We start from the raw sequence: 25,320 nt of genomic DNA, 5'->3' as shown, positions 1-25,320 counted from the left end.
AACTTTACTTTTGTGTTTCTGCACTATGGAAATATGAAGGACAACCTGAATCTCACCGAAAATAAAGTAGTTTTGAGGGAGTCGCTGAACTACTTTGGCTGCTAGTTTGACAATGTTAAAATTCCTCTCTTTTTGATTTGATTTATTATTGTCACATGTATTAATATACAGTGAAAAATATTGTTTCTTGCACACTATACAGACAAAGCATACCATTCATAGAGAAGAAAGGAGAGAGTGCAGAATGTAGTGTAGTGTAGGGGAGAAGCTGTTCTTGAGTCGGTTGGTACGTGACCTCAGACTTTTGTATCTTTTACCCAACGAACGAAGGTGGAAGAGAGTATGTCCGGGGTACATGGGGTCCTTGATTATGCTGGCTGCTTTGCCGGGGCAGTGGGAAGTGTAGACCGAATCAATGGATGGGAGGCTGGTTTGCCTGACTGACTGGGCTTCGTTCACGACCCTTTGTAGTTTCTTGCAGTCTTGGACAGAGCAGGAGCCATACCAAGCTGTGATAGAACCAGAAAGAATGCTTTCTCCGGTGCATCTGTAAAAGTTGATGAGAGTCATAGCTGACATGCCCAAATTTCCTTAGTCTTCTGAGAAAGTAGAGGTGCTGGTGGGCTTTCTTAGCTATCGTGTTGGCATGGTTGGCATGACAGGTTTTTGGTCATCTGGACACCTAAAAAAACTTGAAACTGTCGATCATTTCTACTTTGTCTCCATTGATGTAGACAGGGGCATGTTCTCCACTACACTTCCTGAAGTCGATGACAAACTCCTTCATTCTCATTCCTGTATTCTGTCTCGTCATTGTTTGAGATCTGACCCACTGTGGTGGTGTCATCAGCAAAATTAAAAATCGAGTTGGAGGGGAATTTGGCCACACAGTCATATGTGTATAAGGAGTATAGTAGGGGGCTGAGGACACAGCCTTGTGGGGCACCGGTGTTGAGGATGATTATGGAGGAGGTGTTGTTGCCTATCCTCACTGATTGTGGTCTGTGAGTTAGGAAGTTCAGGATCCAGTTGCAGAGGGAGGAGCTGAAGCCCAGCCCAGAGTTTGGAGATGAGTTTCGTAGGAATAATGGTGTTGAAGGCTGAGCTGTGGTCAATAAATAGGTAGTCAATAAATTCCAAATCTCTCCATGGCCTCATCCCTCCCTACCGCTGTAATCTCCTTCAGCCCTACAACCTCCCTGAGATACCTCTATATTTCAGATTCTTACAAATGCCCCATTTTAATTGCTCCATGTTTGCCAACCATGTCCTCAAGAGCTCAGGATTCTCTCCTAATATTTTTTCCCTTTTGCCTCTTAATCACCGTTTCGGACGACACGTAAATTAAATTGTTCGATCATCATTTTGGCCATTTGTCCTTGTATGACATATTGTGTTTGATAATGTACCTTGGGACGTATTACTGTGGTAAAGGTGCTATGTAACACACACTGTTATTTACAAATCATCAAATAAAAAATATTTAATAATTTGCTCATTCTGGGCAATGGTGAGATTGTGTGAGGAACTTAATCGAATTAGAAATGCATATTAAGCATTTTCTCTAGATTGGCAAAACTGTTCAGAAAGAAAGGACTTGTAGTCATTTACAGCACTGATGGAGGCCAGCTCCCCACGGAGCAATCCAGTCCGTCCACTCCAACCTCAGACCCCGTTGGCCTGCGAGTTTATTTCCTTCAAGTGCCCATCCAAGATTCCTCTGGAATCATTGATTATTTCAGTTTCCACAACCCTGTGGGCAGCGCACTTCAGGTTATTACCACTTGCTGTGTAAGAAAGTTCTTCTTCACATTCCCCCTGCATTTTCTGCCCAGAATCTTAAGCCCGTAATCCCTACTCCTTGTACCATCAGCTAATCGGAAGAGTTGATCTTTGTCTAATTTATCTAAGCCTGTCATTATCTTCTACACCTCTATCAGATCTCCCTTCAATCATCTTTGCTCCAAGGAGAATAATCTCAGTCTTTTCAATCTAACCTTGCTAAATGACTCTTTCCCCACTCCCCCCACCCCACCAATCTCTGGAACCATTCTGGTAAATTTCCTCTGGACTCTTTCGGGCACCATCACATCTTTCCTAATGTGTGTTGAGCAGGACTTGAAAGGCAATATTCTAGTTGAGGCCTAACTAGATGAGACCCAGCTGAAGATACAGAATTGTAGAGCCTACAAACAACACAAAAAACAGGCCATTGGCCCAACTGATCAGTGCCGATATTTATATTCTACACAAGCCTCCTCCTGTTCTAATTACCTCTTCCCACCTTGCCCCATACGCCTGTATTCCCTCCTTGATTTGTGCACCAATCCTGCCCTTAATTATATCAATGCTGTTATGTTCACCCCCTCCACATGGAAGCAAGTTTCCTCTTTAATACTGTTGTGTAAATATGTTTCTCCTGCTTGCTTTTAATCTGTTGATGGGTGATTTTATATTTATGCTGCCTTTTCCTGGGATTGATCTCAAATGGAAGCAGTTTTGTCATATCCACCCTATGAAAGCACGCTCCAATTTTAAATGCTCCTTGGCATCCACACGAAGCTAGGTTAAGATGTTTTAGCTGTATTTTTGGTTGTAGCTTTGCAAAGGCATAATACTAATAGAAATGTGTTTTTGGCTTACTTTAAAAGTTAACCCATGTTAGTTAAAATTGATTAAAATAAACCCTAAATTGATACACGCTTTTTTTGTCTCCTTGATATTTATTTTTTGCATTCACAACATATTTTCAGGAAGATACAGAGGGATCTACTAGAGTCATGGGGTATCTGTTTCCCCACCATTAAAATAGAGTCCAAATGTTTAGTCCTAGAATCAATGGTCATACCAATGTGCTACTGTTAATTACCAGATGATTAGATGAAATACTTCATTTAAGTGACTTTTGTCATATCTTAGCTGGTTTACTCACCCTATCTTTCCTGAACATGCTGACATACTGATGGCTACAGTTCCACAGATGGCCTCTGGTCTTCCGTGAACCTGAACAATCTCCCACACCAGCCTATATGGGAGTGTTGCAGCCACATCTGACCATTATTTAAATATCAATGTATGGACTCGTGGACAGAGATCTGGAGCTCCAATGTTTCCCTTCCCAATACAGATGCTGCTACAAGTTATAGTTTTCCCCACTTCATTCCCCCCACCCTATCACCTTCATAATCCATCGGAGTTCAACTCATTCAGCGTCAGGTTCTTTCTGCTGCATGGATTCAGCTTTTGTTTTTTTATGAAGTAGGTGAGCCATTAGGAGAGAGAAAATTCTGTAGCGAACATGGGTGAGGGACAACCGAAACCCTTGCTCTCTTCCTATTATTGTAATTGGTGTGTTTTTGTAAAAGAAACTGCGTTTCTTAACCTCTGAGTGGATTGGTCAATTTGAATAATCAAATCACCCTGGATCCCACGAGATTTAACCTTATGCAACAAGCTACCATGTGGTACCTTGTCAAAGGCCTTGCTAAAGTCCATGTAGACAACGTCGACTGCGCTACCTTCATCTACCTTCTTGGTTACCACTTCAAAAAACTCAATCAAATTCGTTAGACATGATTTTCCACTCAGAAAGCCATACCGACTGGCCCTAATCAGTCGTTGCCTCTCTAAATGCCTGTAAATCCTGTCTCTCAGATTACCGTCGAACAACTTATCCACTACAGATATTAGACTCATTGGCCTGTAGTTCCCAGACTTTCCCCCGCAGCCCTTCTTAAACAAAGGCACAACATTTGCCACTCTCCAATCTTCAGGTACCTCACCTGGGCTGTCGATGATTCAAATATCTCTGCTAGGGGACCCACAATTTGCCTCCCTACACTTCATCAGGTCCTGGAGATTTATCTACCCTGATGCACTTTAAGACTTCCAGCACCACCACCTCTGTAATATGTACACTCAAGACATCACTATTTATTTCCCCAAGTTCCCTAACATCCATGCCTTTCTCAACAGCAAATACTGATGAGAAATATTCATTTAGGATAGGGTGAGTAAACCAGCTAAGATATAACAAAAATCACTTGAATTTCATCTGACCATCTGGTAATTAACAAAGACTCAGAGCTTGAATGATGGAACCTTTCTGCCATGCTTGTAATGGCCTTTTAGACTAAATCTTGCCATTTCAACATTGATAGCTTTTTGAGAAAGTGTAGTTTGTCCACTAGTGAGCAATTTTACAGATGTACGTAAATGGATGGTACTAACAAAAATGTTGCAGATCCATAAAAATTAAGAAAGAATATACATTTCCAGAACCCCAGGATGTCCCAAAGTGTTTCATAGTCAATGAAGTACTACTAAACTGTGGTCACTGTTGTAATGTAAGGAGTTCCTTGCATCCTTGAAATTGGACATCTTGAGATGTGAGTCCTGTGTAATTTTATTTTAAATGCCACAATATTAAGTAGTTGCTTGAAATCACACTTGGAAATGCTGAAAACCAAACTCAACAAAGTGGTTGGATGTGGATCTGCTCCCATGGTTGCCACAGCTTATGCCAAATGAGATTGGGACACTTAACCAATAGTGCAATGGAATCCGCAGGATCCAGACCACAATTTCAGTAAAGGACTCATTCTGTCATTTGTCATATCAGTGACTGCGAAGAAACAGGTGTGTTCCACCTAATTTTCCACCTAACTTTCTCTCTCGAGACAACAAAAGGTGAGAAACAGGACTCCATTTCAAACCGACAATCTCCTACAGATGCGTTGGTTGTGAAAAGTAACCAAGGGATTTGTGAAGCAGCAGTTTACAAACAGCTCTGGTGGAGGTTTCTCAATAACATTTGATTTTAATTTTTGTCCACAAGGGGAAAGGAAGATAATTCATTTCGACTTTCTGAAGGAGTGTGCTTCGCTGCATCTGATTTACCTGTTACTTAACATTGTCTTGCATTGGTGTTTACAGGGCCGTAAGTTGTTGATCATTGGGACCACCAGTCGTAAAGATGTCCTCCAGGAGATGGAGATGATGGACGTTTTCTGCACCAGCATCCATATTCCAAACATAGCCACAGGGCAACAGTTAATGGAAGCTTTGGAGGTAAGCATACCCTTATAAAGAGAATGACCAGCAGAGTTTTAGACCTTAGTACAATAGGATCATAGGTTGTAGCACAGGAAGAGGCCATTCGGTCACATTGCACCTGCGGCAGCTATTTGCAAGACCAGTTTATCTGTCGCCTTGTAATTTTTTTCCCTTCAGGTGCTTATAGAATTAATTCCCATTTGAAACCCATGGTTGAATCTATCTCCTCCACCCTTTCAGATAGTGTATTCTAGTTCACGATTGTAACCACTCGCTACTTTAAAAAAAATTCTTCAAGCTACCTTCATTTAAAGCCTGCTGAAAATAACTTCCAGGTTCAATGGATGCAGCAGTCACTGTTGGGCCCACACAATTCCATCACTACACTTTTCTTTATGTAATCATACAAACTCAATAAAGATACTGCACTTCCAAAGAACAGTACAGCACAGGAATAGGCCTTTCGGCCCTCCAAGCCTGCGCCAATCACGTTGTCCTATCCAGACCAACCGCTTATATCCCCATCTGTTCATGTGTCTATCCAGATAAGTCTTAAATGTCGCTAACGTATTTGCCTCAACCACCTCACTTGGCAATGCATTCCAGGCCCCCACCACTCTGTAAAAAAAAATCTTCCCCCGTACATCTCCACTAAATCTTCCTCCCCTTATCTTAAACGTGAACTCCCTATGTCAGTGGGTCACCTTGCTTGATTTAATCATTGTTAATTATCCTCCTGCATTCTGAGGCTGTGCAATTTACGATTAATGATTCGTGCATCTGTCTTTCCAAGTCACTACATTCTTGTGTTCAGAATCTAAAAGGGGGGTTAATGTCAGGCAAGTTGTTGAGCATCTGGTACCTGAGATGTCCTAACACAATGGGCTGAATTTAATACCCTTTGGAAAGGTGTGGGTGGTGGCATTTAATTGGGTGGAATATGTGGTGAGGAGTCCCCACCACTTTCCCAACCTACTTTGATTAATTCTAGGGTGAGGAAGGTCGGGTTTGGCTTTCCCACTGTCGGTCAATTGAGGTCATTAAATGACCAATTAAGGTCCACTGAAGAGCCTCATCTTACTGCCATTGGTATTCAACTAGTAGTGGGGGCAGGGTTGAGTGGGAGGTGTCCCATACTAGCTGGACAGGGACACCAGGTATACCCTCAGGACCTGTCTGCAGTATTGGTGGGAGTGACATTGGGGATCCTCCTGATTAAGCACCCTGTATGCCACAAAGGAGTCAGCCAGCAGCAAGAACTGTCCCCCTTGGGAGGACACACCCATTCCCTGCACCCTTCAAAACCATGGCCACAGCAGCCCTCATCTCCTACTTTACCAGGGCCAGGAGGCTGATTTCCCTGGGACTGATGTTCCTGGTCCTAAGCCTACTGTTATCCTAGTCACGCACCATCATGCTGCGTGTATAGTTTCTGCTGTTTTGACTGCTGGCTCAAAAACCTGGGACCCTCCTTCCTAACAGCACCAAGTGTGTACCTACACCAGTTATCGACAGTTCAAGAATGTAGCTCACCATGAAATGACAACTAGGGATGGGCAACAAATGCTTGCCTTGCCAGAGAGACACTCATCCCATAAAAGAATTTTAAACATGTGTATCCTTAGTATAAGTGAGGATATAAGTGAGAATGCTCCCAAGGTGTGGCTGCTTTACCTGTCCAAGGTGTGGTTGCTTTACCCATCCATGTCAAAGGTGCTGGCCCAGCTCAAGTAAGTCATTCACAAGGCCACGCTTCTGTGATGATGACACTGGTTTTGAAAGCATGCAAGTTTATTTTTCAGAAATTGAGTCAGCAACAGTAATCAGAGTGATGCAGCACTCATTCCTGACACTGCAGTGAAATAGTGGGCTGGGCAGGGCAGGGCAAGACTTCTCACAGGTCTATGGCCTAGTATTAATGCAACTTTATTGCAATGCGAACCAGAAATTAAAAGTTTTAATGTAATTGAGGTGCAAGAGTCTCCAGAGCCATAGCGTTTGAGCAGTCTTAAGATATTGCCTCTATATCCAAGCTATAGGGGTGGCTGATCCACAGCAGTCCATCATGTTTAATATTTTATACATGATTAATCTGGGGCACACTGTCTGCTTAAATTGCCTCGTGTTTTCACAATTTGAAGTGAATATTGGCTATGTGAATGGTGCCATTGATATTCAACCAGCAGTGGGGTTGGGGGAGGGGAGGGGGCAAACCATGAATGCTGTGTGACAGGTTCAGTACATTTAATCATTCACAAGGCCAGCACTTTGTTGTAATAAAATCAACCTAATTTCCCCCTTTCCCCCTTGTATTGGAGGAACAAAAATACCTCAAGAATGTTGGGAAATTGTTCTTTTTAATCTTCATGTCTCAGGACCTTTAAACTACTTCTCCAAACGTTCTTTGGCACATTGAGGTCAAGAACATGAGCACGAGCGATTAAAGCATTTGGATACCTGTTAAAGGTCCGTAGTCTCGTAGATCAGGGTCAGCATAGCTTGATGGAAATAATATTCTGTGCAGTTGGCTTCTTCAGTCTTCAACTGATTTTTCTGACTCCTAACCAAGTAGTTCTAAAGTTCCACTTACGAAAGATTGCATATTGGTGCTGGATTATTCTTTCATTTGCTCTGCTTCCATGCTCAGAACTGGTTGCCTAAGCTCCTTTTGATAAAGGACCCTTGCAGCAAGCAAAGCGAATTACATTCCATGCGTCTGCGATGGATTTGGAATTGGGTCACTCAGCATGTGGTCCATGAGGCTCCCATTCTCCCACATCTATTTTTACTTCAAAGTGTGGTGCACACTGTAGCTAAAATGGCATATATTTTCTAAGAATAAAACTATATTTGAGATATCTTGAAGTAAGGAAGCATGTATAATATTTGGCTAAATGCCTCCCACCTTGGGTCAGAGTGCTTGAGCAGATGATCAAATATTTGGATCTTTTTGACCAAAATTGCTTTCATTTAATGTGTCACAATTAGTTGAATGACATGTCATTAAGTCTTGCTATCAATAATTTATTCCTTTGAAAGAATGTGTCTAATGTAGGTTGATACCAACACGTTAAATGAATACAGTTGTCAGTAATTTTAAACCTATTTTTTTTTATCAGTGCACCTGGAAAGGTTTCTATTCAATGTAGCCATAACTGTTCATGGTTAACCCATCCATATCTTACAGTATTTTGTCTGGTCAAGTGAGCTCTCTGCTATCTCACTGTTATGGTTTTACACTGCCAAAATTCAGTGCATCAAGTGGTAAATAATTCTTTCCGTGTTAATTGTAGTGTGTACCCAATGGATTATTTTGACGTCGTCTATGTTATTATTAAACTTCCTCCAATTGAATCAGCTGCTTAAGTCAGTAGAAACCATACAGACTTTGGTCAGCTGGCCAGTGGTTACTACTAGGCTGACTCTAAGATATTGAATAGGGAGAAGAAACTCTCCATTTTGGATGTTGAGCAAGTGCAGAATCGAGTGTGTTGAGGTGCCCTCTGTCCTGAGTACCATGCTGATACTCATTGGACTTTCACATAGGCAGGGTACCAGAGGGGAGCTCGCATCTGTGGAATTATACTCCAGTGAGAGAGCGCACCTTTGGGGCTGGCAGGGAAGGTGGGGATGGAGGCACTTTGGGAAAGAAAATTGATGAAGAAGAAAGGAGAATTTTTAACGAGAAACCAACTGACTCTGCTTTACAGCTTCTCGGCAGGTTTGATGATCGAGAGCGAGCACGAATCACACAACACGTGAAGGGGAAGCCTGTGTGGATAGGTATTAAGAAACTGATGATGATCATTGAGATGTCGCTGCAGGTGAGTTTGAACATTTCCTGTCTTTGTGCATCGAGTGAGAAGTGAAACTGCACTTCAGATTGCTATCTCCCTTTACTGGGCAGTTGTTCAGATCGGCCATTATTGGACATAGCAGAAAGTTCATGCTAAGTGCTCAAAGTACCAGTCCAATTGAAAACACTAATTTGGGTGACAGTAACTTTGTGGGCCAGTTGATGCCAGGCTAGGCCAGTTGAGTTTGCATTTTCCTGAGTTTGGCTAGGCTGGCGAAGGCTTTTTATATTGTTGGTTATGGCTCAGTGAGTGGAATGCATGCAATTTTAAGAATGAGGAAAGCCCCTTCGCTTATTTGATGTGTTCAATTTTACCATTAATCCTTCAGTGAGTCTCATTTAATCCTTTGTCTGTATCGCCTGTAGTTTAGTTAGAAGCTCCAAGCACAAAATCTGGGCTGGCACTTCTATACATAACTAAGGGAGTGCAGGAGATGCCATCTTTTGGATGGGGGATTAAACCAAGGAGCGCTTGCTCTCTTAGCTGGAGGTTAATATTCAGAGAAGAGGGGAGTTTTCCAAAATGTCCCTTCCAAAATTTCCCTCATGTATTAAACAAAACAGATTTTCTGCTCATTTATTCCATTACTGCATGTATTTTGGGAACGTCCTGATGTCGTGAAAGACAATATCTAAATACAAGTTATCTTTTTTTCTTTCAATTTGGACTGATGAGGAAAAAAAAACAATTATTTGGAAAATCTTTTTCCTCCTGTCTATTAATTTAGACTGTACAAAAATGAGTACAGAAAAGAATGTGCTACAGTTTCAAACAACTTATTTCCTCACATCTCTAACCATCACTCACTAAAGACTTTTCACTCACCAGTATTGCTGCAGGCAATCTTCCTCAAGCTCCCATGTTGCGCTCTTGGAATTAGCATTGCTGCACTGGTTCCCAATATCTAGTATGTGTTTTTATAATCAACATGCTTGCATGATCAAGATAGAACAACTCCACTAAAGAGCATGGTGGCTTCTGATTTGTGTCCATAGAATTGATGCAGGGTAATGAATATGGGAATGATTAGGTTACATCATCAAGCAACAGCTGTGGAACCACACAGCACAAAAACCTTCCTTGTTGGATTATCATTTATTTTCATAGCCCTAGCAACAAGAACGAATGTAGACTTTAGGGAAACTAAACAGATGTCTTTCCTTTTATGTCATTTTTCTCTTCCTTCTGAAGTAAACTACTTGCATGGACTTCTCTGTTTTTATGACAATGTCTCTACATTGGCTACATAATTATATGCAAGGTTTTACCTATTCACATTTGGATGTAGGAGAGTGGCTTCACATTGAAGTGAAATGTTTTTAGCTTTTCTCCTCATTGATTCCTCTCGTGCTTTTCTGGGGTGTTCACACCTTGCTGGTCACTCCAATACATTAGCAAAAGTTGTTAGCTTGTTATTTTACCTTGAATGTTTGACCAGTTCATCCATCACCCTTTTGCTTGCTGACCTATATTGGCTGTTGGTACAGCGACATTTAATGTTCAAGATTTAATGTTTTCTTTCTCATGTTCAAATCCTTCCATGACCATGCCTCTTCCTATCTCTGCAACAATCTGACAACTCCGCATTCTCACATATCTGGGCTCTGGTGCAACCCAATTTTGCTTCACTTCACCAAGGGTCACCGTACCTTCAGCTCCCTGATCCTGAAGCTCTTAAATTTCACCCCTAAAGTTCTCCACCCCACTATCCTCCTTTAAGACGCTCCCTAAAACCTATCTCTTTGATCAAACATTTGGCTACCGGCTCTTAATATCTTTCATGTGGCTTGATGTCAAATTTTGTTCCTGCATTGCTTTACTATGAAGGTGCCAAATCAATGTGAGTTGTTGAATAAAGCACAGCCAACCCTAATCTTTTCCTTACCCAGCCTGTGCATGTGCACAATTCAGGCAGGGGTGACTAGATACTAATTAGGAGTGCAAGTCTTACCCATTTGTGTTTTTTTTGGGTATGATTTCCCCTCCATAACTCAGACCAGTTGCAGCGACCCTATCACAATCAACTGATTCCACACCAATTAGGGATTGATGCTGGGACCTGATGTGGTTGTTGCTCACTTGGTTGAATTGTTGAGTCATTTTGGATGCAAGTTGGATCATCTTTAAATATCAGATTGATTCTGCTAAGGTCTTTGATTTTGAAAATGGTTATTTAGTGTTCAGTTGGTGGATACTGGCGTGGAGGAGCTCCTGAATGAGGTTTCCATCTTCAAATAGATTGTTATCAAGGATTTAATTTTGCGTGTATTTATATTTTCATATATTCAGACATTTTTTAAATGTTAAACTATATGAAATTGGCATCCAGCATTATTATTGTATGTTATATGTGTACATATTATACAATTAATATATGTATGCACACTTCTGCACTTACTTAAAGAGGCATATTTTGATGCCTAATAAAGAAAAGACTGCAGCTTCGTGAAACCGAAATGGAAATGCTGAACATGCAAAGTCTGTCAGCACTTGTGAAGAGTGCTGCCCTGTCAAATGTGCAGTCCATAAAATGCTGGAAGCATTTTACAGGCCAGGTAGCGTGTGAAGTAAAAAGTGGACTAAGAAACAGCATTCCTGCAAGTTAACATTTGGGAGCTGAAGATTTTTTTTAATTAGAGGACTGGAGTCAGAAGAAATACAAGACACTGACCTTCATCCTTTTCTTTTTAAGTTGTACTCCAGCTGAGCTGATTCTTATATTGGTCTTTTGGTCATGTGGAATCTAGGAGGCTGGTTTCAGTGAGCTTACCTCCCAGTATTAACTGTGCTAAATCAGGCACTTTTATCCCTGACAGACTTGCAGACCCAGTTTTTTTGTGTGCAAGTTGAAAATCTGCCACTGGGCTAATGGGGCCGGAATTGGTAGTAAGTGCTTGCTTGATAGATACTGCTCTACAGGAATCCACATTAAAACAAGAGCGTGTAAAGGAAGGTAACTACAGTCGAAACAACTTGGGAAGATTTGAGAACAAAATCTCAGGGTCAGGGTACAGTTCATGATCTTGCCTCATCGCAGGTAGGGGAAGTCCTGCTCTTCAAACCTGCTTATTCCTCCACAGTTATCCTGATGAGCATTGTGAGTGCAATGACGCTCCACCACCATTCTGCTCTGAGGCTTACTGAGATTATCTGAGACTATGGCAACATTCCCATCCTTGGTTCCTTTTTTCTTGTGCATTATTTTCTAATATTTTTCTAATGGTCACTTTTCCTGGAGATGCTGACTCTTGTTGAAGAAAGATTTCATGAAAACCAGCCCCCAACCCCAATTCCTTGTATATGTCCAATCCTGACGTGTGTCTAAACAGTAAATACTTGTGTGCTATTTAGTCATGTAGAGGCATTGCAACCAAACCTGCAGGTGAGGCAAGTGGGAGAGGTTGTTTGGTGCTACTCTCCCATAGTATATGGAGTGTTCTATTCTGTGTCTGTTGACTTATAAAATACCAAACTCTCTCTGATTTCTGTAGAATGTATTCAACTTGGTTTAATTATAAACAAATCCTTTTATAATGAATGCATTTTGGCTAGCCGTGATTGAACTGAACTAATTATGCAAATACACTTCATACCTACTGTAGGCATGAACTGCTTTCCTAGCATATGAATACATAACCTTTGAACAGCCCTGACTGTAGTGTTAATCGTTTACTTCCTTTTCCCTATTCTACAAGATTTCCAAATTCTCTCATGCTTTCTCTTTCTTTCTTCCCCATGCCCTGCAAGGTTATAGGCACTTCTACATTGGAGGAGTGTGGCAGACAAGTTGCTGTCAGTGGTTTTGTGGATACAAATGAAAGAACTAACAACCCTGCCGCTGGGTCAAGCAGCTTTTGTTCTGCAGGCTAAACGTGGGGGGCAGGTCCTGGGTGGTTGCAGTCCTCTGCAATCTGGTCTCGATTGTCGGGTAATAGAGCTCAGTACGCCCAAGCAGGCTGGTATCTGCCGGCCCATCCCAATGGAGAAGAGTGGTGCATAAACGTCACACTCCTCCTCCAATCAGGGAGGAAAAGTAGGTGCTGAGGTGGCATTGAAGCAAAAATGTGGAACATTTAGATTCCCGAAAGGAACAGACCCTTTGGCATTCTGTTTAGGATTGAAGCTGCTGACTATAATCGCTACGTATGTTTTGTAGCAGGATATTTACATATGGGTGCAATGCATTTGGCCAAACAAAATCCACATGGCCAGTTATGAAAGGTAATAAAGGATCTGTACCACGCTGAGGTGGAATCTACAGATCTCATGATAGTGGAAGGCAGGGGTGGGGTGTGGAGGAAGAAATATGCAGACAAATTAGGGATGTTAATTGGACTGAAGAGATCGGTAAAGGGGATAAAGAAATGTACTTCCTATAATGTGTACAGGAGTGTTTTCTAACCCAATATGTGGAAAGCACAAGAAGGGGAGATTCACTATTGGGCCCAGTGATGGGGGGAATGAATCAGAGAACAATAAGAGAAGTAAAAGTCGGGGAACATTTAGAAAACTATAATCATATGTATTCCACTTTAAGATGATGGTAGAGAAGGGTGAAAGTATGATTAAAGCCAAGTTAATAGATTGGCGAAAAGTTGATTTTGAGGGGACATAGACAGCAGAGGATTGCAGGATCAGAGAGTATTTGAAGATGTTCGGAGAAAAGTCATAAACACAGTTTGGGAGGCAAAGAGGGATTATGTAATTAAACTATGAAGGAACATGCAACAAAACGGTAAAACATCAATAAAAGTGGTTATTGTTCGATTCCAGCCTCGGGTCACTGTCTGTGTGGGGTTTGCACAGTCTCTGTGTCTGCGTGGGTTTCTTCCTGATGCTCTGGTTTCTTCCCACAGTCCAAAGACGTGCGGATTAGGTTGATTGGCCATGCTAAATTGCCCCTTAGTGTCAGAGGACTAGCAGGGTAAATGTGTGGGGATACGGGGATAAGGCCTGGATGGGATTGTTGTCAGTGCAGGCTCGATGGGCCGAATGGCCTATTTCTACATTAAGGATTGTAAAACAGAAGCCCTGAATGGGAAACAGGTCATTAAGGGATAGACAAGATAATATCATAGGCAACGAAAGAGCGAGATGGCAAAAATATTAAATAATTAATATGTTGATATAATATGCTTTTGTATTTACCAGGGAAAGAGAACAAGTAGGGATAACATTAAATGCCGAGAAGAGCAATGAGTCATACGCATTTAAAATGTAAAAAAATGATGTCTTAAATGAACAAACTCGGAAAATAAAGCTCCTGGTCTTGATGGATGGCATACACATATTTTAAAAGAACCTAGGGAAAAGATAATAGAGGCATTACTGCACATATTTAATAATTTGTTACAAAAAGATGTTGTGCCAGAGGACTGGCCAGATAGCTAAAGTAATTCCTGTATTTAAGAAGGGGGAACCAAACATATCCAGGAAGTTATGGACCACCTTCACATCAGTGATAGGAAAAATAATGGAATCTTTCCGAAAGGAGAGAATAGAAGAACATCTCGAAATGAGATGCTGAATGGGTTGTGAGCTGACTTCAAGACAGAAAGCAGAGAGTGGGAGTAAAGAGTACTTATTCAGAATGGTAGAAGGTGAATAGTGGTTTTCCACAAGGATCAGTGCTGGGACCACTGTTGTCCACAATTTATATTTAGTGATTTGGACTTTGGAATCAAAAACACAATTTCTAAATTTGGAGGTGATGCCAATTGAGGCATAGTCAATACTGTGGAGGACTGCAGCAAATTACAGTGGGATGTTAATAAACTTGCAGAATTGAGCAAATAATTAGGGCACATGAAGTCAGATGCAGATAAATGGAGTGTAATGCATTTTGGTAGGAAGAATAAGGAGGTCACTTATTACTTGCAAAGTCCTAGTCCTGGTGGGATAGAGGAACAATGAAATCTTGGAGTACAAGTGCATTCATCACCCAAAGTTTTGCAGCAGATTAGCAAGACCATAAAAAAGAAAATGAAACAGTAGACTTTATTTCTTGAGGGGAAAGAATTCATAGAAGGAAAGTTATGCTATACTTGTAATGAACCTTGGTCGGATCATACTTAGGATTCTGCATGCAGTTCTGTGATATTATGAAAATGATGGAGAGGCACTGGAGATGGTGCAGAGAAGATTTGCAAAGATGATTTCAGAACTGCATGGACACATATATAGGCTGCCCGATATATGGGCAGCACAGTGATTAGCACTGCTGCCTCACAGCACCAGGGCCCTGGGTTCGATTCCCGCCTTGGGTCACTGCCTGTGCGGTGTCTGCACATTTTCTCTGTGTATTTCCTCCAGTGTTCCGGTTTCCTCCCACAGTCCGAAAGACGTGCAGGTTAGGTGCATTGGCCATGCTAAATTCTCCCTCAGTGTACCTGAACAGGCACCGGAGTGTGGCGACTAGGGAATTTTCACAGTAACTTCATTGCAGCGTTAATATAAGCCCACTTGTGACTCATAAATAAATTTCTCTTATCAAGATATACGCCAAGAAAGAATTGACAGGATGCGTTACTTTTCTCTTGAACGAAGAAGACTAAGGGGTGACTGAATACAGATATTTAAAATCCTGGAAGAGTTTGATGAAATGGATCTAGAGAGAATGTTCCCACTTGAGGGGAAGAGTGTAACCAGAGGACAGGGACATAAGGTGGTCAGCAAGAAATCCAATAGGGAATTCAGAAGAAATTTCTTTCAAAGAGTGATATGGGAAAGGTTGAAGTCAATAATATTGAGGAAGCTAAATGAGCATATGTAGCAGAAGGAAATTAACCGTTATAATGGTAGACTTGGGGAGGAGGTTTGAGTGGAGCATGGGTTGGACCAACTGGTGTGTTTCTCTGCTGTATCTCCTGTGCAATCTTCTTCCACTCTGCTTCTTCCAAACTGCTTCCCACTCCATTAGCATATCAGAACATATTGAAAGCAAATTAGTGGCACTTGTAAGTCTGAGGACTCCCTTGAGTACTTCTCTATCAACATCACAACCAAAATAAATTGGCTTAAGGTGGTTAAAAGAAACAGCCTTTAGATCTGACATGGAGGTGTTTCCATGTTACTGTTCAATGGTAGTCTTTAGATCAAATCCCAGAATTACCCGCCTTGCCTTTTTTGATACTGCTACAGAATTATCCTCATGCACCTGTTAGATGAATCAGAGTTCAGATTACCTACCTTTTTAAGTATGCTTTTCTTCGTTCCTTGTAGTTTCTTGTTCTCCACACTCAGTTTCCACCCTTCAGCTGTCATTGTGTTTGAAACTATGTTGACCCTCCATTTAAAATTTGCTATCTTTCTGACCTCTCTGATCACTTAGTGGGTGAACACTCCAAAACTGTGATACTGAGCCAAACAAATTAGAGGGGTTCAGGACTTGGTTGCAAATATCAGCTTCAATACCCCTGGGTTCAGGAGGGGGATTGGGGGGAGAAGTTGACGTGACAGCTTCTGGGGGTTCTTTGGTCACATGAATGTCTAATGTGTTGCGGGATCTGGAGCTTCCCAGGGCTGAGGACTGCACAACCAAGAATACTTGGTATTCTGGAGAAGACCAGTGTAGAATTATTGGTTTTCTGGAGAGGGCCTGTGTCAAGATGAAAGTTGGAGGAGCAAGGGAAGGAAGCAAAGAAATATTTAGCTTTTTAGTAGTTATTAGCCCTTGGATTTGTATGATGGGTGCTGGAGATTTCTTTGTAATGGAGACGTGCTTCGTTCTCTCAGGACAGCGAGTGTGCTGTGCACCTCCACAGGCTTGTTTGTTAAAAACATGTCGCCTTTAACTTGAGTCTTTCCTTTAGCCAGTGTACATATAGGAATAGAACAAAATAATGTAAATTGGATAGGATTATATAATAGTGAGAATTGAGAAAAACTGTAGAATTTGGAGTTTGGTATCTATAACATCTTTAATCGGAGGCTGAGGTATGTATTAAGGTTAATTGTGGTTATGTAGATCTGTTTGCTTTTTGCATCTTTGTTCTAACTTGCACACTAACGAGGACCTGTATTGACTAGAGATATCCCCAGGGAATAAAGCCATTTATCTAGATTACTTTTTTTGGATTTTAATTCCATAGCTGAGGGCTAGGAGCAGAGTCAGTGCACATTGTATGAAATATTTTCACAGGGCAAGGGCCTGCAAGTACTGACTGCTACTGAGTTCCTGCCCAGTCCTATAAAATATGTCTGGAAATTCATGACACAGCTGAACTGTTCAAGTAGTTATTTTTTTGCAAGTATTGTGGAGTTTTAATTTTTGCAGATCTTATTGAATCAGTGTAGTTATAGTGTGATGGTGCAGCCCTACAATAGCATAAAGGAAGAAGTTGATGTTCACTGTCAGTACACAACATTAGATAAATCTACAGCACTGAAACAGCCATTCATGCTAACTGGTTTATGCCGGTGTTTATACATACAGAGAAACATGCATAGAGAATAGGAGCAGGAATAGGCCATTTGGCCCCTTGAGCTTGCTCCGCCATTCAACATGATCATAGCTGATTATCAAATTTAATACCCTGATCCTGCTCCCCCACCCCCCCTCATATCCCTTGATCCCTTTAGCCCCAAGAGCTATATCTAATTCTTCCTTGAAATCTCTCAATATTTCACCGAATCATAGAATCTTACAGTGCATTTGGCCCATCAAGTCTGCACAGACCACAATCCCACCAGGACCTATCCCCATAACTCCATGCATTTACCCTAACTAGTCCCCCTGACACTAAGGGGCAATTTAACTTGGCCAATCCACCTAACTCGCAGATGTTTGAAGTGTGGGAGGAAACCGGAGCACCCAGAGCAAACCCACACAGACTGACCCAAGTCGGGAATTGAACCCGGGTCCCTGGCACTGTGAGGCAGCAGTGCTAACCGCTGTGCCACCGTGCCTCAACTGCTTTCTGTGATAGTGAATTCCACAGATTCACCTCCCCCTGGGAGGTGAAATTTCTCCTCACCTCAGTCCTAAAAGGTTTCCCCCTTATCCACAAACTGTGACCCCTAGTTCTGGACTCCCCCACCATTGGGAACATTCTTTTTGAATTTACCCTGTCTAGAATTTCATAAGTTTCTGTGAGATTCCCCACTCACTCTTCTAAACTCCAATGAATATGACCAAACCCAATACAATCTTCCTCCCACACGATTTGCCTCTTCCCACCAGATCCCCATATAGCCCTCTGTTTTCTTCTCCCTCATGAATGCATCAAATGTTCCCTAAAATATGTTCATTTGATCTGATAGCATAAAAAAGTGATCTTGCTCATTAGGACAGAGAACTTGGAACTCAGTTATGTTATGTGTCAACTTCTCTCTTTACAAGAATGGAAACCATTTAAGATGGGCCCGTGGAGCAAAGACAATAAAAAGATAATGTTTTGTGTGCCTTCTGAGAAATTTCACTCAGTTGATTCCTGGGATGAAACAGTTGTCTGATGTGGAAAGGTTGGGCTTATACTCAGTGCAGTTTAGAAGAATGAGAGGTGAACTTGTTGAAACACACAAGATTCTGAGGAGAGTTGACAGGGTAGATGTTGAGTTGATGTCCCTCCCTCTTGGAGGAATCAAGAACTAGGAGGCACTGTTTCAAGATAAAGGATCTCTCATTTAAGACTGAGTAGAGAAGGAATTTCTTGGAGAGCCATTAGTCTTTGGAATGTGTTCTCTGAGAGCTGTGGAGTTGCATATTTTTGGTCCATAGGGGAGTCTTGGGATGCCAGGGGCAGGCAGGAAGGTGGAGTTAAGGCCACAATCAGATCAAGCATAATCTTGTTGAATGGCAATGTAGGCTCAAGGGGCCAAATGGCCAACTCCTATTTCTTAAGAGCTGAGAGATTATCATTAGACTGAGGCATACAAGGGGCATGGCATCTAAGTTTGGTCATGTCTTTTCCTGTCCACATGGATTTGCTGGAAAATTGTTAGGCATGGTGGTGAACAATTTTATTGAAGAGCGGAAAACCAATTGTAGGGCTCCTATTGTTACATCTAAATTAGCTCTGGTTAGAGATCTAATCCACAACCTTTCAGGTCTTTATGGTTTCGTACAGTGGTGGACAGTGCATGAACTCAGTTCACAGAGAGTTGACTAATCTGAAGATGCATAACCAAATGAATGAGGATTTGGGATCAGAAAGTTGTATGACAGAATGATGAAAACACTTGTTAACTGTACAGATCAGTTTTTGAACATGCATCTTCTTGAGCAGGACCTCCTCATCAGGTGTCTTGTATTGAATTTACTTCCCAGTAGCAAGTGTCTGGCTCATTTTTTTCCTGTCCATGTCCATTCTGCTGCCTCACGACGCCATGGACCTGGGTTGATTCCCGGCTTGGATCACCGTCTATGTGGAGTTTGCACATTCTTCCCGTGTCTGCGTGGGTTTCCTCTGGGTGCTCCAATTTCCTCCCACAGTCCAAAGATGTGTGGGTTAGGTGGATTGACCATGCTAAATTGCCCCTTAGTATCAGGGGGACTAGCTGCGTAAATGTATGGGGATAGAGTCTTGGTGGTATTGTGGTCAGTGCAGACTCGATGGGCCAAATGGCGGCCGCCTCTACTGTAGGATTCTATGATTCTATGATCAGCAGTGAATATTATTTATAAAACACCTGGTTCACAGATATGCAAATGTAAATTGGTACTGAGTAAGGAAAGCTAGCTGAAAACTTGGCATAAGAGATGGATTTAGAATTTTAAATGGAGGGAGGAGAAAGTTGGAGGGCGAGACAAGCTTGTGGAGACATTCCAGAGAGCAGGGACCCAGATGACCAAGATTTTGCCGTCAGTTAAAGGAAGAAGTGCACTGACGGTCAGTCAGTGAAAGACCAGTTACGAGATTGGAGAATGCTGTCACTGGATTGAGTGAGGCCGTGGAGGGATTTAACAATTAGAATTTTACATTTTCAATGCTCTGGGGGGAAACATATAGCATCAATTTACAAGCATACAAATTAGAAGCAGAGGGCTATTCAGCCCCTCTAGCCTGTTCTACTGTTTGATAAGATCATGGCTGGTCTGATTGTGGTTGCAACTCTACTTTCTTGACTGCCCGCTATAAGCTTTGACTCTCTTGTCAAACCAGAATCTATCGAACCCAGCCTTAAAATATTCAATGACTCAGCCTTCATTGGTCTCTGGGAAAGGGAATTCCGCAAATCTATCACCCTTTGAGAGAGAAAAAAGATGTCCCCATCCCCATCATAAATGAGAGACCCCTTATCTAAACTGTCACCTAGTTCTAATCTCCCCCTTTAGGGGCGGTGGTGGCTTAGTTGTATTGTCACTGGACTAGTAAACCAGAGACCAGGGATAATGCTCTGGGGTCCCAGGTTCAAATCTCACCACTGCAGATGGTGAAATTTGAATTCAATAAAAATTGAATGATGACCATGAAACTATTGTTGATTGTCATTAAAACCCATGTGGTTCGCTAATAAACTTTTTAAGGAAGGAAATCTGCAGTCCTCACCTGGTCAGGCCTACATGTGACTCCAGGTCCACAGCAACGTGGTAGACTTAAATGCCCCTTCAAGGGCAATGAGGCATAAGCAATAAATGCTGGTTCAGCCTGCAACACCCACGTTCTATGAACAAACTTAAAAAATATATTTTTTCAGCCTCCACTCTGTCAAGTCTCCTCAGGATTTTATATGATTCAGTACAGTCACCTTATTCTCCTAAATGCCAATGGATAGAAGCCCAACTCGTCCATCCTTTCCTTATAAGAACCCTCCATCATCCTAAGAATTTAAAGTCTTGGACAAGACAAAAAGATAATGGTGCTATCCTGGCCCTTAATCAGTTGTGTATTGTTGCAGACTGACAATTCAAGTTGTGAGCAGCGCTTGATCATCATTTGAGATGTATGTCTGTTGCTTATTCGAAAGTAGCACATCATTGTCTGTACATATTTACTTTAATCCAGGGATGCAAAAAATATTGTATCATTGTATTTCTATCTTTGTGTTTCAAGTGCTGAAGTTGAATTCAGGTAGAGGGTAACCTGTAGTCAGTTAGGTCATATTACAAGGCTTGAATTTAATGTTTATTAGGCAGCAAGTTTTTTTTTGCTGGTGGCTATAACTGTCAGTGTGGAATGCTCTTTTCCATTAGCAGAAAGCATCAGAGTCAAAGTAAGACTCATGACAAAGATACCAGAATGAAAAGTAGATACAGTACGAGCCTGTAAAAGTATAACTTTTATGACCTATTGGTTAGAAAGCCAGCAAACTGTTTAAATCCATTGGTAATGAGTTAATAAAAGTATAACATGAATCTTGTGCATGGATGCAGTGTCTTGGTGCAGTAGATTTTTTTATTTTTTGGGGGGTTGAAGTGGGGAGAATATACCGGTTAATTTAAGTGCCTATCCTAATCTGCTTTGTCTTGGCATGTCCAATAGTATCTAATCTTACACTTTGTTCGGGCAGTTAAATGTTGATCCTAAGCAACTGTATTGTCTATACATCTGTCTCTCTTTATATCAAATGAAAATGAATTGCAGATACCTAACTGGTATATAATGGAGCAGCAAAGTCAGCTTGATGATCTTCCAATCTCTCACTCAGCTTGTTGCAGTTTTTGAGAGATGTGTTAATTTCAGCATCAAGTGACAGATTGTTGGTTTTCACACAGCCTAGATATGTGAACCTATCAGCCATGTCTGGGATCATGTTGGTAGATTGCCAATCTATCAAAACAGCAATCTGACTTGATAAAATCAAACTGACTGAGCAAGTGTGGAGCACTAGCAATCTGACTGAGAACACCAAAGTGTAAGTTTACCAAGGCATGCTGTGTAGTGGTACTAGGTAGGAGAAAAGGTTGAAGAGTTTTCACCTTCTCTGTCGATTGTCCTCTTGGACAAGGTCCATTCAATGATAATTCAATAAATATACACTCATTGCCAAGCCAATAATGCCTGTGCTGATTGGGTCATGATTATCAGATCCTGAATCACACCAGGCAATGTTTAACACTGAGTTGACTGCCACAGTGCAAACGATTGTCTTATGAGATAGAAGGTTGCCACACACTGAAGTGATCAGTCAGAACTGCAACTGTTGGCATATTTCAACTGTACAAACAGGCTTCTCCATTGGACACTCTTGATCATATTCCTCTATTAAACATTTTAATGTGATTTTAAAACATTGGTGGTTAAGAGCCATAACAATTGTTTATAATATATATTAATGACTTGGACGAGGGGAGTGAATGTACTATTGCCAAGTTTGCAGATAACAGAAAAAATAGGTGGAAAGGGAAGTGGTGAGAATGACACAGAGGGATATAGACAGGTTAATTGTGTGGGCAAAAACTTGGCAGATGGAATATAATGTAGGAAAATGTGAAATTATGCACTTTGGTAGGAATAATAAAGGCACTGAATCTTATTTAATTGGAGAAAGCTGCAGCACAAAGGGATTTAGGGGTCCTTGTGTATAAATCTCAAAAAACTAGCATGCAAGTTAAGCAGGTAATATGAAAGGCAAATGGAATGTTGGCCTTTATTTCAAAGGGAATAGAGTATAAAATAGGCATGTCTTGCTAACACTATACAAAGCACTAGTTAGACCACACCTGGAATTCTATGTTAAGTTTTGGGCCCCCTATCTAAGGAAATTGGCATTGGAAGCAGTCCAGAAAAGGTTCACCAGGTTGACCCTGGATATGGAAGGCTTTTATGAGGAGAGGTTGAGTAGGTTGGGCCCATGCTCATTGGGGTTTAAAAGAATGAGAGGTGACCATATTGAGACGTGGATTTCCCGAGGGCTTGAAAGGATAGATGCTGAGAGGTAGTTTCCCCTTGTGGGAGAGTCTAGGACCAGAGGACATAACCTTAGAGAAGGGGTCATCCACTTGAGACAGATGAAGAGAATTTTTTTATCTGAGGGTAGTGTAGAGGCTGGATTGTTAAGTATGTGCAAGGATGAGATAGATTTAGTATGCGATCGAGGGTAATGTAGATAAACTGGGAAAGTGGAGTTGAGGATTATCATATCAGTCATGATCTCATTGAATGAAGGAGCAGACCCAGTGGATCAAATGGCCTATTTCCGCTCCTGCGTCTTATGGTCTTATTTTTAAAGTTTATTTATTAGTCACCAGTAGGCTTATATTAACACTGCAATGAAGTTACCGTGAAAATCCCCTAGTCGCCACACTCCGGAGCTTGTTCGGGTACACTGAGGGAGAATTTAGCATGGCCAATGGACCTACCACGTCTTTCGGACTGTGGGAGGAAATCCAAGCAGACAAGGGAAGGACGTGCAAACTCCACACAGACAGTGACCCAAGCCAGGAATTGAACTGGGTCTATGGCGCTGTGAGGCATAACACATTACTGTTTATACATATATTAGGCTGTTTTGCAGGTGGTAAAATAGCAAGCAGAACATTATCTGTGTGCCTTACTGTGAGAATATTTATTATTGAAAAATCATTAGATGGTTCCCAACCCAGTAGAAATAATATAAAAATGCAGAAGCGTTGACTGTGCATAGGAAAACATGAATAGAAGAGTGAATAATGGGCAAAGAGGCGCGTGAACTGGCTGAGAGAAAAATGTGACAGCAGTTATTCAGGAAAGGGTGCCATTTTTCCAGAAGACTGCCTTTGACCTCAGTGGTTGTTGCAAAACAGTATTGTTCATGTCCAAAAGAGGAAGTTCTGCTATGTTACCTGTAGCCTAATCAGGGAGAGAAAAATGGGTTAATGAAATTATTTTTTGGTAAACTTGTGTGGAAGTAGGCAAATCCTATTGAGCATATCTTTGACCTGGAATGCTCTGGTCACTTACTACATTGACATTTATTAGTAAAGGAAGATCCAGAGTTACCCTGATGACATTCATGGGGTAAGTTTGATAAACATGTAACAAGGACATAACTAGGACTCGGCGATATGGGCTCTTAAACCTGCTTCACCATTCAGTAAGATGAAGAAGGAACTTTAATTTAGTTCTCCATTCTGGGCTTTTCCCCAAATCCCTTGATTCCCTTAATGTCCAAAAATGTATCAGCTTGAGTACTGAATATACTTAGTGACTGAGCATCCACGGCTCTGTGGGACAGAGATTCCAAAGGTTCACAACTCTCAAGTACAGAAATTTCTCCTCAGTCCTAAACAGCCAATCCCTTATACTGAGACAATAGTCTTTAATTGTAAACCCTCCAGCCAAGGAGAAACAGCTTCTATCCTTCCGAGTTTCAATGAGATCACTTTATTTTTGCAAATTCCAGAGAATATAGATGCCTTTTACTTTGCAACTGCGCTCTCATCCCAGAAATCACTCGTGAACCTTTGTTGCATGCCCTTTACAGTAACTATACCTTTCCTTAGCTAAGGAGACCAAAAATGTACAAGCATGCAAGTTTTCTCTGCTACAGGTCTTGCTAATAAGACAACCTTACCCTTAATGTCCAACCCCTTGCAGTTTTTAAAATTAATTCATGACATGTACCCATTGTTGGCAAGGCCAACATTTATTGTCATTCACTATTTTGTTTCTATTCTTTTCTGAGGTGTAAGCAATGCTGGCAAGACGAGTATTTATTATCCAGTCCAAATTGTCCTCGAGTAGGTGGTCTTCACCTTTTACTCAATAGCATGGAGTTGATAGATTTAAAGGTGAGGGAAGTGAGGGAATCAAAGATGGCGCTGGTGTGAGAGGAAGCATGATCCACAGGTGGCAAAATCCTTCTTGAAATCCAGTTGTTTGTTGAGGTCTGGAGAGAGGTTAATGTACATCAAGCAAGCTTTAAACATACCTGGAGTTGCAAAGAGAGAACTTCGAAAGTCTAGCTGGAAAGAGTTATTTTTAGATTCGTTCCTGCCAGTTGGAATTTAATGTGTGCGCTCAGCGGGGGAGGGGCTGTGGATTGCAGCTCTGTCTGCAAACTCTGTTCTTTTTTCACCCAAGAAAGGGTGAATTAAAGTGGGAAGCAGGAGCCACTGAGGTCCTGCTGCAAATTGCAAGCTGCTATTTCTACTTTTGGATTAGTTTTTCTTTGCAGCTAGAGCTCTATGAGGGGCATGTTGGGACTTGCAGTTCAGCCTGGAACCATCTTATAGTTTTTTTACTCAGTCAAGTGTGAATTGGTTTCGGGTGGGGGGCAGCCCAGGGAAGAACTCCTGTGTCATAAAAACTGCAACTGTCAGATCAACCTGGGGACACTGTGCTGTTCCATTTTTCACCCAACCAAGGGTGAATTAAAGTGAGGGAGAAGAGTTGCAACTTGGCTGGGAACCCTTTGCTGCTTCTGTTCACCTAGTTAAGGGTGAAGTAAGGTGAAAAGCAATCCATGTAAGAACTCTGGTAGATCGAACAGCGAGACAGCTTGATACGTGCACCAAGAAATAGTGTTCCAGGCTGGAGGAAATAGG

General features: G+C 41.6%; 2 protein-coding genes across 2 annotated transcripts in view; one reads left to right on the top strand and one right to left on the bottom strand.

The window, feature by feature from the left end:
• LOC144500596 (ADP-ribosylation factor 2-like) overlaps positions 1-25,320 on the bottom strand; it is a 384,154-nt gene that overhangs the window by 233,661 nt on the left and 125,173 nt on the right. The window lies entirely within an intron of this gene.
• nsfa (N-ethylmaleimide-sensitive factor a) overlaps positions 1-25,320 on the top strand; it is a 221,599-nt gene that overhangs the window by 164,307 nt on the left and 31,972 nt on the right. Inside the window, exons 18-19 of the mRNA XM_078223761.1 lie at positions 4,936-5,070; positions 8,766-8,879. Of these exons, the coding sequence (XP_078079887.1) occupies positions 4,936-5,070; positions 8,766-8,879 (249 nt within the window). The remainder of the gene's footprint in view (positions 1-4,935; positions 5,071-8,765; positions 8,880-25,320) is intronic.

Source organism: Mustelus asterias, chromosome 11 (genome assembly GCF_964213995.1).
Source record: "Mustelus asterias chromosome 11, sMusAst1.hap1.1, whole genome shotgun sequence".
NCBI classification, from domain to species: domain Eukaryota; kingdom Metazoa; phylum Chordata; class Chondrichthyes; order Carcharhiniformes; family Triakidae; genus Mustelus; species Mustelus asterias.
The sequence above is the reverse complement of the archived record's forward strand: the minus strand, read 5'-3'. Positions and strand labels throughout refer to the sequence as shown.